Below are 12440 nucleotides of genomic sequence, written 5' to 3'. Positions count from 1 at the left end.
ATGGGCAAACGTTCGGGCTCAAGGTCGAGTGTTCAGCCAGAGAGGTCCAGGTAGAACTTCATTTGGTCCAACGATCCCCTAAACTAGTTTCAAGGCTGTAAAAGGGTTTCTAACACATCCTAGCCCCAAACAACATCACCATGCAGCAAGAATCCATCTAAAGGACAGGAAAAGCTCAAAACAAGGTTAAAACCTAAATCTTTATATTTCTAACAACTAAGCTACTATAAAAACACAAAGCTAACATAACAACCTAAGAAAACACTAAAGAGAGATAGTTACCTTTACACAGCAAGAGTCCTCAAGAAGTTCCTCCTCTTCCTCAAGAACACCAAGGAAAACTCTCACAAGCTCATAACAACACTCAAGCAGAGTTTACCTAGGGCTCAGAGGGCAGAATGGGTTGGTAAGGGGGTGTGCGAGGGGGTATTTATAGGGTAGGAAAAGCTTAGAGCTCTGCAGGAGCAGGCCTGCAGTGCAACGAGCATTCAGTACTATTATGTCGAACGTTCGTGTACTGTTTATCCAGTGATTTTATGGTTGTAGTCATACGCTCGGGCAATATTCAGTGGTCAACCAAAAGTCAACGAACGTTCGGGCTTGTCCCCACACAAGCGTTCGTGTACTATTGCAGGCGTACGTCTGTGTGGTCCACACACGAGCATTCAGTCAGAAAGTCCAAAATGACCCCCTAGCTACTCCTAGTAACCCAAAAGTCCAATTAATCGTCTAACCAAGTTAACTTAGCATAGTTAATTATTTGGGTCACTACACATTACCAACCAAAATATTATTAAAATAAAAATAAAAAAAATAAAAAATAAAAAAAAAGGTCATCCTTTTGGGGCATTGCTCTTAACAAAATTATGATTGTTCTTTGTTTCAATCCAATGTTTGACACACTCTTTTCTAGCACCTGTTTTGTAGGCTGATTAGATTCCTTTGCAGTTGAAGACAAGACACTCTTTGGCTAGCCTTGCCCTTTTTCATCATGATTTGTAGTAGTGCTCCCTCTCAATCCATTGGTAGATTCAATCTTTTGAGGTTTCTCTATTGGTTGATCAATTGTCTTTGTAGTTGAAGCCAATACTGTTAAAAAAGACCCAAAATTGATAATGTTTGGCTGGTTCTTTCCTTTCAGTGCCTCATAAGTAGCCTTGTGTTTCTTCTCTTGAAGGTGTATATTCAATGGTTTTTCACTTTCAGTGGTTAACTGACATATAGCACCAGTCCACTCTTTTCGGACTTCCTTAGAGTCCTCAAGTTCTCTTAGAGTCTTCCCAAATGTGATACAACTTCTAAAATCACCAATAGATCGAAATTCAATAATGACCATCTCAAATTCAATGGTGATTTTAAAATGCACACCACATTTCGGAGGACTCTAGTCCTCCTTATATAATTACTACTCTTGAATACATTAGATGCTCGAAAAAATAAAAATAAATAAAAATAAAAAATAAATAAAAATAAAAAAATTATTAATACAGGGAAAAGAAGATAAGGGTTACTGAGGCATCATGAATGGCTTCCACGTGGACGAACCTTTCATAAGCTATAATTTTTGTTTGGAAAAAGTTCATATACCCTCATAAAACTACCACCCAATTGACAATGTCTTCCCAAACTTTCAATTGGGACAATGTCCCCATAGACTACCAAAAAATGGTCGCAAAAAGACAAAAATGACCCTATGGATTTTTCAATAAGACAAAAATACCATTATAAATTCAAAAAAAAATTAATTCATTCATTCATTCATTTTAAAAAATAAAATAAAAAATTGAAAATTTTTATTTTTTTTTTTTAAAAGGGAAATTTTTATTTTAGAATTTTTATAAAAAATATATTTTATAAAACAACAATTTTTTAAAAAACTAAAATTTTTAATTTTTTTTTTTTTTACAAAAAAAAGGATTTTTATTTTTTTTATTTTAGATTTTTTCTAGAATTTTTTGTATTTTTGTTTTATTTTATTAAGGGTAATTTTGTCATTCAGGAAATATTGATAATTTTTGGTAGTTTTGGAGAGGTGACATTGTCACAATTGAAAATTTAAGAGAACACAGTCAATTAGATGGTAGTTTAAATGGGGTATGGGGACTTTCCCCATTTTGTTTTTAAAGTTACCAAATAGTGGTGTCAAATTGAAATCAAGTTGTGGGTTAGGTGCGGTGGCATTTAAATTTCTCTTTTTTAAAATAAATAAATAAATAAATAAAAATAGAGATAGTTTCACATAATCTAGAATTTAACAAAAATACTAACCGCTGATCAACATTGTAATGATTTCAAACTTTGCCACCCGCCATTGCAAATTTTTAAACTTTGAAAATATTACTGCAAAAATGCTAAACATTTAGGGGTAGTTAAAGTTTTTCTAGTTTCCAAGTGGTAGCTCAATCGGCTGGGGACCACGCCTCATGAAGCGGAGGTCACTAGTTTGAATTCTCCCTCCCCCTCTTGTGTGGACATGTCAAAAATAAATAAATAAACGTTAAAGTTTTCCCTAAAAAAAATTATATAATATAATCTTTTTAACATTCTAGAAGTAGATGTTGTGCATATTATGATGGGAAAAATTATTATAGAAAAGGAAAATAAATGTTTATTTGTATTTTGATGTCCATTTCGAGTACATACTATATACCCTATTATTCTACTCTCATTTCATTAGATTGATGTGATAATGCCCTTCAATTCTTAAGTCTTTTTTTTAACAATAAAAAATTCAAGGGTTGATAAGCATTACACATCAAGAAAAAACTAAAAAAAATGCATAGTCTGTCAAAAGAATAAAATTAAAAGACCCCACACCAGTCCCCAAGAGGTAGCTCAATCGGCTAGGATCACGCTGAATAAAGCGAAGGTCACTAGTTTGAATCCCCTTCTTTCTTCTTGTGTGAACATGTCAAAAAAAAAAAAAAAAAACCCCCCACCAACTCTTGGTGGAAGAAAAAAAAAAGATATTTGTGGTGTTAAATATTTGGTTACAAGTGCCAACTTCTGCACCCAACAGTAGCCTATTGTAACCCCCACCAAATCTAAATTAAACTGCATTTCCCATATACCACACCCCTCTCCCTCTTTTCACATTTGTATTGGGAAAACCCCCCACACTCCTCTTCACTATTGTATTACTATATATATATATATATATATATATATATATATAATGCTACACTAGTATTTGTGGTTTTAAAAGCCATCCTATGAAAGCAAGTGTAGTATTCTCATATGCAACCACAAATGTTATTTCTAAATTTTGGTACATTTTTAACAGATAGTTCACAATGAAATCCTATTTCAGTGCCATTTCACATCTAGTATTGGTGTGCTGATGCAAATACATCAATTCAACATAATCCAAAATAAAGTTTATCAGCTGTGATTCAACTTTAGCTGGTGCAATCACCTAAAGTTCACCTAATATTTTCCCATTAAAAACTTGAACCTGCTCCAAGTGCTTTTTCCCTCTTAAGTGAGAAGCCAAGTCGATCTTCCCAGTGCAGTTTACATTACAGATGTAGCACTTGAAAGTGGAATTCTTCACACGAATAGCTTCTTTCTTTGCATTCTTTTGCTGGCCTAGTGTTTTTTCCTTGTCAGTAAGGATAATCTTTTGTTTCAATCCAAAGTTTGGCTGGTTCTTTGCTTTCAGTGCCTCAATAGTGGCCTTGTGTTTCTTCCCTTTACGGTGCATATTCAAGGTTATTTTGCTGCTTGTGGTTACCTGACATATAGCACAAGTCCACTCTTTTTGAACTTCCTTAAACACGTGTATATCAGGAAGTTCTCTGGGTGCTGCAACTGCCACATCTGGTCCTTCAATCTCCATAGTGGTTGATGTTCTGTTATCAGTTGGATCGAGACTACGCTCCGGTACAAAAATCTGCAAATACATTTAAGACGGATTAGAAGTAAAATTGTTGTTTTGTTATTTCCACCCTATCTGTAGAAAGGCATAAGAAAACACTGAAGCAACATATGATCCATAAACATGGACAATTCAATTGCTGATAATGATGGCAACTTTAGAGGCGGAACTAGGTGTTCTGGCACCTGTTTTGTGGGCTGATTAGATTCCTCTGCAGTTGAAGACAAGACACTCTTTGGCTGGCCTCGCCCTTTTTCATCATGATTTGTAGTAGTGCTCCCTCTCAATCCATTGGTAGATTCAATCTTTTGAGGCTTCTGTATTGGCTGATCAGTTGTCTCTGTAGTTGAAGCCAATACCGTTAAAAAAGACCCAAAATTGACAATGTTTGGCTGGTTCTTTCCTTTCAGTGCCTCATAAGTAGCCTTGTGTTTCTTCTCTTGAAGGTGTATATTCAATGGTTTTTCACTTTCAGTGGTCACCTGACATATAGCACCAGTCCACTCTTTTTGAACTTCCTTAAACACGTGTATATCAGGAAGTTCTCTGGGTGCTGCAACTGCCACATCTGGTCCTTCAATCTCCATAGTGGTTGATGTTCTGTTATCAGTTGGATCGAGACTACGCTCCGGTACAAAAATCTGCAAATACATTTAAGACGGATTAGAAGTAAAATTGTTGTTTTGTTATTTCCACCCTATCTGTAGAAAGGCATAAGAAAACACTGAAGCAACATATGATCCATAAACATGGACAATTCAATTGCAGATAATGATGGCAACTTTAGAGGCGGAACTAGGTGTTCTGGCACCTGTTTTGTGGGCTGATCAGATTCCTTTGCAGTTGAAGACAAGACACTCTTTGGCTGGCCTTGCCCTTTTTCATCATGATTTGTAGTAGTGCTCCCTCTCAATCCATTGGTAGATTCAATCTTTTGTGGATTCTCCATTGGCTGATAAGTTGTCTTTATAGTTGAAGCCAATACCGGTAAAACAGACCCAAAATTGATAATGTTCGACTGGTTCTTTCCTTTCAGTGCCTCATAAGTAGCCTTGTGTTTCTTCTCTTGAAGGTGCATATTCAATGTTTTTTCACTTTCAGTGGTTAACTGACATATAGCACAAGTCCACAACATTATGGAGATCTCTAATTTAAACATAAACATGGACAATTAAATTGCAGATAAGGATGACAACTCCAAGCACACTCCGAAATTAAACCCTCAAATCCATGTTATTAACCCCACAACTTTTAAGCATTCAAAGACCTATCCCCAGGCATATACTCAATTTCCATGAAGCTGAAAAATAAACTCCCATTTATATATAAAAAGAAACCTTACCTGGTTGGCTGCAGGCACTTCCTTTTTCTCTGTTACTTCCACAGCTTTATTATCTATCTCCAGTATATCAGGTTCTTTGCTGTATGACTACATCAAGAGAGAGAAAAGAGTGGAGATTAGCTCTCAAGAAATTACGTAAATAAAATTGTGTATTTCTCATAAGAACATACTTTATATCTTTTCTTCTCCAACAAGCAAATATCAAGTTATTTTTTGGAAAGTACATACTCCATCAATGATTGCTGGAAATAATTCTTCCCGCAGGGATGGATCATTGTACTCATTTGACTAAAACCAACAACCAATGGCATAAGAATATACTCAAGGAATCATAGTTAATGTTCTCTTTGCATCAATGACAACTAAAAGCTTTACCCACTCCACTTCTTTTTTCTCTGTAGCAGTTGCAATAGCTTTGATCTCTTCCACGTCAACATTAGGCTTTTGGGTCTCAAACTGAAAAAAAGTTAAGGAATCAAATTTGTGTATTAGTCCTATGCCATCCAATTATGAATACTTTTTTATTTGAATGTTTATTTCAACATATCGAATGCAGAAAACTGATTTCAAACTGAACAGATTGTGTAAAAGTGACACACATAATTACCATGAAGTCCATACCTCTTTATCAATGAGTTTCTCAAGAGCTTTAGGTCCATTCCCTTTGATATATCTCTCTGCCTCAGCTAGAAATTGATCTCTCTTGCATAAGAGCACCATCCACTTACGGAATTCATCAACAATAACTTGTGGGTTAAGTAAGAGGTATGGACGAACAAGGTGATTGTAGACGTAAAAAGCACCATTGAAATAGGGTATAACCAGCAAGCAAATGATCATTAACTTAATATGACGCCAGAACTTTATCCTGACAATAAAAAATGATAAATGCAAAACATAAACAAGACATATCATACACATGTATTTGGAAAAACACGTAAAGAAAAGGCAAAGCCAAGATCAGATTTAGTAACCTGTTTGCTCATTTCCAACAATATTTCCCTCCTTAAATCCTATGTTATATTATTTAGCAACCTTATCCTTAAATGCTACATTTTGCTCTTATTAACTTGATAATATTTACATTACAAATAACTCTTATTTATAGGGTAATTGAGGCAAGTAAATATAAAATAAGCATGGTAATCAAATCGATCAAACCTACCAATTGTAGAAAGTAAATATCCTATAAGGAAGTTTGAAAGGCTGGCCAATCAGGTCTCAGGGCTAAGTGAATCAATGTTTTCTGGTTAGCTGTTTCATCGGAGGATTAGAAGAAAACATTAAGCTGGACATAAAGATATGTCTTCTGGTTAGCTGTTTCATCGGAGGATGTTGTCTTGCTGCTCTGCAGGAAGAAAAGCAGAGCAGCAAGACAACATCCTACAAATTGTCACCTATCTAGCCGTTATTTGGACAAAACGCTGGGTTCCAAATCAAGTTCTCTCTTGCTTGCTTGGCACTCATGCAGAGATATAGAGATAAGGGAGTGAAGGGTTAATAGAGTTACCATTGAAGGAGGTTGACGAAAGAATGATCAAAGAGTGAAAGCAAAGAGAAGGAAATCCAATATGTCACCAACTTCTTTGTCTCCCAATTTGAATCCCTTTCAATTGCCCGGATCGAAGCAAATCTGTTAACGAAATACGTATTTTAAACATCATCTTCGAATCATCCACCAAACTATGTAACAAATTACAATTTCAAAGCAATTCAACACACCCAGTTGAAACAAAGAAAGTCTCAGAACCTTACATTATCAACATGGAGAGAGAGAGAGAGAGAGAGAGAGAGAGAGAGACTTACAGAGGATACCCCAAAGCCAATAGAGGCCTGCAAGTAAAAAGGCAGAGAATACTTAGATACTCAAATTCTTCTTCATGATCCCACACTTTCTAAACTAAAACAAATGTGAAAGAAATGAAAGTAAAATTTCTAACTTTTTGATCGCTTGGTCATGAGAAAATGCATACCATGCAAAAAGGTGAAGGAAATTCAGCGCAAACATGAGAATACCCACGATACCCATGTTGAAGTCGAACGAATCTGTTTGGGTCTCTCTGCTTGAATTTCCAGCACAAGTGAAGATGGAAGACAAAGAGAACCCATGAGAGCAAAAGAAGCGAAGTTAAAGCAGTTTAAGAGGAAAGTCGAGGAGTCGGCATTCTCGTACTATGAGGATTCGTGGGCCCCAAACCAAAGTTATATAATGTGGGCCACGTGAGATGGACGGTTCGGATGAGCTTAATGAAACCCATGGTGCATTCGTACAGCCAATAAAGAAGGCTTCCCAACTTTCCACAACCGACAATTTTTTCTTCTTCTTTTCTTTTCTTCTATAAGCCACATGGGCAATTTTGAAAAAGTTAGGGGACCTTTGGACATATCTGCAAAAATTGTCTTCAAAAAAAAAAAAAAAAAAAAAAGGAAACGAATTAAAGAGAAAAAAGGTACAGAAAAATGGGGGAGGTTTCCTCCATGTTAAGGAGCTCTCATCTTTGTGCTTAGGGGTGCAAAAACCGCCCGCTAACCGCTAACCGCTATAACCGCCAACCGCCTAACCGCCTAACCGTCTAACCGCATTAACCGCTAACCGCCTAACTGCCATAACCGCCTAGCGGTTAGCGGTTATTAGGTCTACTAACCGTAACCGCTAACCGCCTTTTTATATAATATATTTTTATAATTATAATTATAAAAATATTTATACATATAACATAATCACTTGATCATTAAATCACAATTTGAGTATTAATATATTATCACTATAATTTATATGATTATATCACATGAGATTGATTATTAAATCATTTGATTATATAATAACAAATTATACATATATAATATGACATAACTCATAAGTATACTAATTCATACTAATACAACAATTAAATATCTAGAGACTTATTTCCAATGTATGTTATAAACCTATAAGTTTATATAAGTCTACATATGTATATGAATAATATAAATGTATAATATCAATAGTTAATCATATGATTCAATGACAATTCAAATACTTTATTCAAGACTTCAAGTGAATTATATTATTAATGTACAATGATGATATGATTCGTATAATATCAAATTAAGTAATTGACATTGGATTAAACAATGACCAATGTGTTACTTATAAACATAATTTAAGTACTAATGTATTATCATTATAATTTTAGTAATTTATATATTATCACTATAATTGATATGATTATATCACATGATGACTTGATCATTAAATCATATTATTATATAATAATAAATAATACATATATAATATGACATAACTCATAAGTCATAAGTCTACAAGTTAATCATATGATTCATGTACAATGATAATCACAATTGATTCAATTGAATTAAACAATATGTTACTTATAACTACAAGTCTACAATTTAATTAAAGCATTATTAGATACTTTAGGAATTTAGGATTTAGGAGTTTGAACATTACCATTTACCATTAGATATTAAGTTCAATTCAAAGAAAAAAGATTATAAGTAAACATGATAAGAATTTAAATAATTAATCATATGAATCATATGATATAATTTAATGAGACTATATGATTATATAATATCAAATTAAGTAATTGACATTAGATTCAACAATGTGTTACTTATAATCACAATTGAAGTATTAATGTATTTTTTGAACATTTTTTAGAAAAAGAAATTTAACCATTTTTGAAAGAAAAAAAAAAAGAAAATTAAAAATTTTGAACAATTTTGAATTATATATAATTGCTTATAGCTATATTATATGCATATTGAATAATATAAATGTATAAGATAAATATTTAACTATATGATCCAATTACAATTCCAATACTTAATCAATTATTCATGTACAATGACAATGACAATGTGATTCATATAATATCAAATTAAGTAATTGACATTGGATTAAACAATGTGTTACTTATAACTACAATTGAAGTATTTTTGTTTGTTTGTAAGTTTATAAGATCAACACTTAATCATATGATCCAATGAAAATTCAAATATTTATAGCAATTGGGCCCAAGAAGATATTAAAAATACAAGAAAAAAAAATGAGGGTAAAAAAAAGCCCAAAAAAATAAGCCCAAAAAGCCCAAAAAAAAAGCCCAATTTTAAAAAAGCGGTTAGCGGGCGGTTATCTATTTCACTAACCGCTAACCGGCCACTAACCGCTAACCGTTAACCGCTAGGCGGTTAGCGGTTGCGGTTAGTGAAATTTACTAACCGCTAGGGCGGTTACGGTTAGTGGTTATTGCCACTAACCGCTAACCGTAACCGCCTTTGCACCCCTATTTGTGCTGATACACAAAAACTTAGCTACGAAGATAGGTATTTTTTTGTGTCTTGTTGTTTGACATGAGTGTCTCGATTTTTTATTATGATTTTTTACAATTTTAAATAAATAATAGATTTTCAAATTACGTAATTTTGATTGTTTTTACCTATCGAAACACTTGAAATATGCTACTTATTAAAAATGTAGTATGTTTCAATTGATAATTAAGTATATTTTCATCAGATTCTTTTTCTTTATGTTATAAAAAAAGCGTTAAGCCAAAAATTATCTTTTAATTTTATGAATAAAAAGCGTCACTATAAGTGTGGAAAATTATTTTTAGTTATCTTAATAATATGTTACTTTTTTAATATGTAGCATTTTTTTAAGTGTTTTGATGTCAAAAATAGCCTAAATTACGTAATTTAAGAAACTATAATTCTAAAGAAATTATAAAGAATCATGATCCTTCAATTTCAACGGATCTAATTTTATTTAAAATTGAACCTAAGCCAAATTTTTGTGTAAATCTGTCCTACCACGGATTGCTCCACTGAATTCTAGTGGCCGTAAAGTTTGTGACAGGTGATAAAATGACTAATTGATTCCAAAGGTTTATGGCCATATTACATGAAAAACATTTTCTCCCTTACTAATTTGGCCAAATTCCAAGTGGGAAATAAATTAATTTTTAATTTACTAGCTGATTGGCTTAATCTATTTTAATGAGCAATTTCGATTGGCCTTTCAAGCAATCTAATTACCTTGGCATGGTATAAAGTGCTTCCAAGTGAAAACACAACATCCATGGTTGATGGTTCAAACATTTGGGTTGGCTGAGTCAAATTTTGGAAAGCAAACTCACAGATTTGATCTTGAGGCAAGCAAAGGAATAAGCAACTCAGCCAAGTTGAATAATCTTAAAAAGTAAATTTTACACCTACAATTATTGTAGGTCTGGTTGATATATGTCTCTATGTGACTAGAAGCGACGTAAATGAGCTACTAAAAATTTTTTAACATCCTTTAATCATATGTTAACACGTATCTATAAGTTTTAAAAGAGTTGTAGGTTTAACATTTTTCTAATCTTAAAATAAAACAAGAGTTAACTTCTAGGCTAAAAATAGCAGGTAGTTATTAATCTTCTACTAACTACTAACCTCTAAGTGTCTAGAAGATGCGGTTTTGATTTTTTTTTTTTTTTTTTCTCTCTTTTTTTGGTTCTTTTAAAAAGTTAACCGACAGTTATTAAATAACCATTAACCGCTTAGGCAGTTAGCGGAGGCGGGTGGCCTATTTTACTTATTACTTGGGCAGTTGCGTTTAACAGTTTTAATCACCTTTTCATCCCTATATTTTTTTTTTTCCTTAAAAAAAATAAATCAATAAATAAAAATAAAATTATCCAAGTTTGACTCAAATATCAAATTTGACTTGTCCCCACAATTTTTGTCAGGCATATTTGGATGCCAAAGAATTCGACACCACATTTGACCATGTCGATTCAACTCCTGGCTGCCGACGTTCCACTCGTTGCGGGGAAGTGTGAAGGCCGTACATACTTCAAACATCAAATATGACTTGTCCCCACAATTTTTGTCAGCCATATTTGGATACCAAAGAATCCGACACCACATTTAATCCCGGTGGGTGTCGGTGACCATGTCGATTCAACTCCCTGGCTGCCAACGTTCCATTCGTTGTGGGGAAGTGTGAATGCCGTGTGTGGAAGTGTGAATGCCGTACATACTTCCAAGACTTGGAAAGCAGAAACACTAGAACGGGCCCCCCAACAATAAAAATGACATTCTTCTTCGCATATTTGTGAGATTTCTGTTTTTTTTTTTTTTTTTTTTTTTCTGCATACATTTAAAATTATTCAAATAATCTTGTAAAACCTTATAAATAAAGTCTTGTACACACACAATAAAAAAAATTAAGAGAAAAGTGACGTTGAAACCCCTCGTACTATTACCTTATGTCAAATTAGATATTCTAATTTACATGGTGTTAAAATGAGTGAAAAAAAAAAAAAAAAAAAAAAGTCGTCATATGCAACATTAGTGTTTAATGAACGGAAATGTGGTCACGCTCGTGACTACTTTGCAATATTTCTTCTTACCAAATGTCCTCGATATTATTAAAAAAAATTAAAAAAAAATCTAATGAGTTGTGGAACCACCCGAATGTATGTCAATAAGATAGAGATACGCATTATTTTAAGGACAAGCACCCTTATCTATGAAAGAAAGCAAATAAACTTGCTTTTGGCGAAATGAATTCTCAGCTTCGCTCTTGTTCTATATATAGACAATGAGTTATAATTGTAATTAAGTTTGACAAACTCAAACTTGATACAAACTAGGAGAACTAATACAATACAAACAAGTAGAACAAATACAACTAGAATACTAAAGCTCAATTTGGTTTGCAGAATAGACCCTTGGATTAGACTAGCTCACAGTAGGTATAGCTAGTCCTTTGTTTAGTAACACTCTATTACTATATTCCTATGAAATTACTAATCTTATACACATAGAGTTAGCTAGGCCACTCAAATAAGTGGCTTAGCTAATCCTTTCATGTGGGATTAAATTAATCATATAAATTGCAACAAAAAAACCCCACTTGTGGGATTAAATTTCGTTCTCTTTCTCTAATTCTTCTATGTTTCATTCTCTCCTCTCTGTTTCTCTTTTCTCCGTCTCTATATTTCATTCTCTTTCTCTTTTTTCTCTAATTCTTCTGGTACAGTTTTTCTGCAAGTGCAAACGATTTTTTTTTTTTTTTTTTTTGTCTCCCTTCTCTATACCGTCTCTCTTTTCTGTACCATTTTTCAGTTTTTTTTTTTTTTTTATTTTGTTTTTTTATTTCTTTTGATTCTCTGTATTGTTTCTCTCTGATTTTCTTCTCTCAGTCTCTCTGTTTTTTTTTTTTTTTTT

At 33.2% G+C, this 12440-nt stretch overlaps 1 protein-coding gene across 3 annotated transcripts; it reads right to left on the bottom strand.

Moving 5' to 3' along the window:
• Positions 1-3213: 3213 nt before the first annotated feature.
• On the bottom strand, positions 3214-7349 carry LOC132178994 (uncharacterized). 3 transcript variants are annotated; one of them, XM_059591596.1, is made up of 10 exons: positions 7193-7349; positions 7026-7052; positions 6730-6852; positions 5841-6087; positions 5595-5675; positions 5448-5507; positions 5220-5306; positions 4689-4985; positions 4063-4518; positions 3214-3892 (listed from the first exon to the last, which is right to left on the bottom strand). In XM_059591596.1, the coding sequence occupies exons 1-10, from the start codon at positions 7246-7248 to the stop codon at positions 3416-3418; spliced, it is 1911 nt and encodes a 636-aa protein (XP_059447579.1). In that variant the 5' UTR covers positions 7249-7349; the 3' UTR covers positions 3214-3415. The 3 variants fall into 3 exon arrangements, with proteins under 3 accessions (XP_059447579.1, XP_059447581.1, XP_059447580.1); XM_059591598.1 differs by lacking the exon at positions 4689-4985; XM_059591597.1 differs by lacking the exon at positions 5448-5507.
• Positions 7350-12440: the final 5091 nt, after the last annotated feature.

This window comes from Corylus avellana, chromosome ca4, assembly GCF_901000735.1.
Source record: "Corylus avellana chromosome ca4, CavTom2PMs-1.0".
Taxonomy (NCBI): Eukaryota; Viridiplantae; Streptophyta; class Magnoliopsida; order Fagales; family Betulaceae; genus Corylus; species Corylus avellana.
The sequence above is the reverse complement of the archived record's forward strand: the minus strand, read 5'-3'. Positions and strand labels throughout refer to the sequence as shown.

Excerpts from the sequence above, each read along its gene's own strand:
- LOC132178994 (XM_059591596.1), bottom strand. The coding sequence starts at position 7,248 with ATGGGTATCGTGGGTATTCTCATGTTTGCGCTGAATTTCCTTCACCTT. Across the intron at positions 4,986-5,219 it reads AAGTGCCTGCAGCCAACCAG|TTAACCACTGAAAGTGAAAA; the intron begins GTAAGGTTTCTT and ends GCTATATGTCAG. Across the intron at positions 3,893-4,062 it reads CTAATCAGCCCACAAAACAG|ATTTTTGTACCGGAGCGTAG; the intron begins GTGCCAGAACAC and ends ATGTATTTGCAG.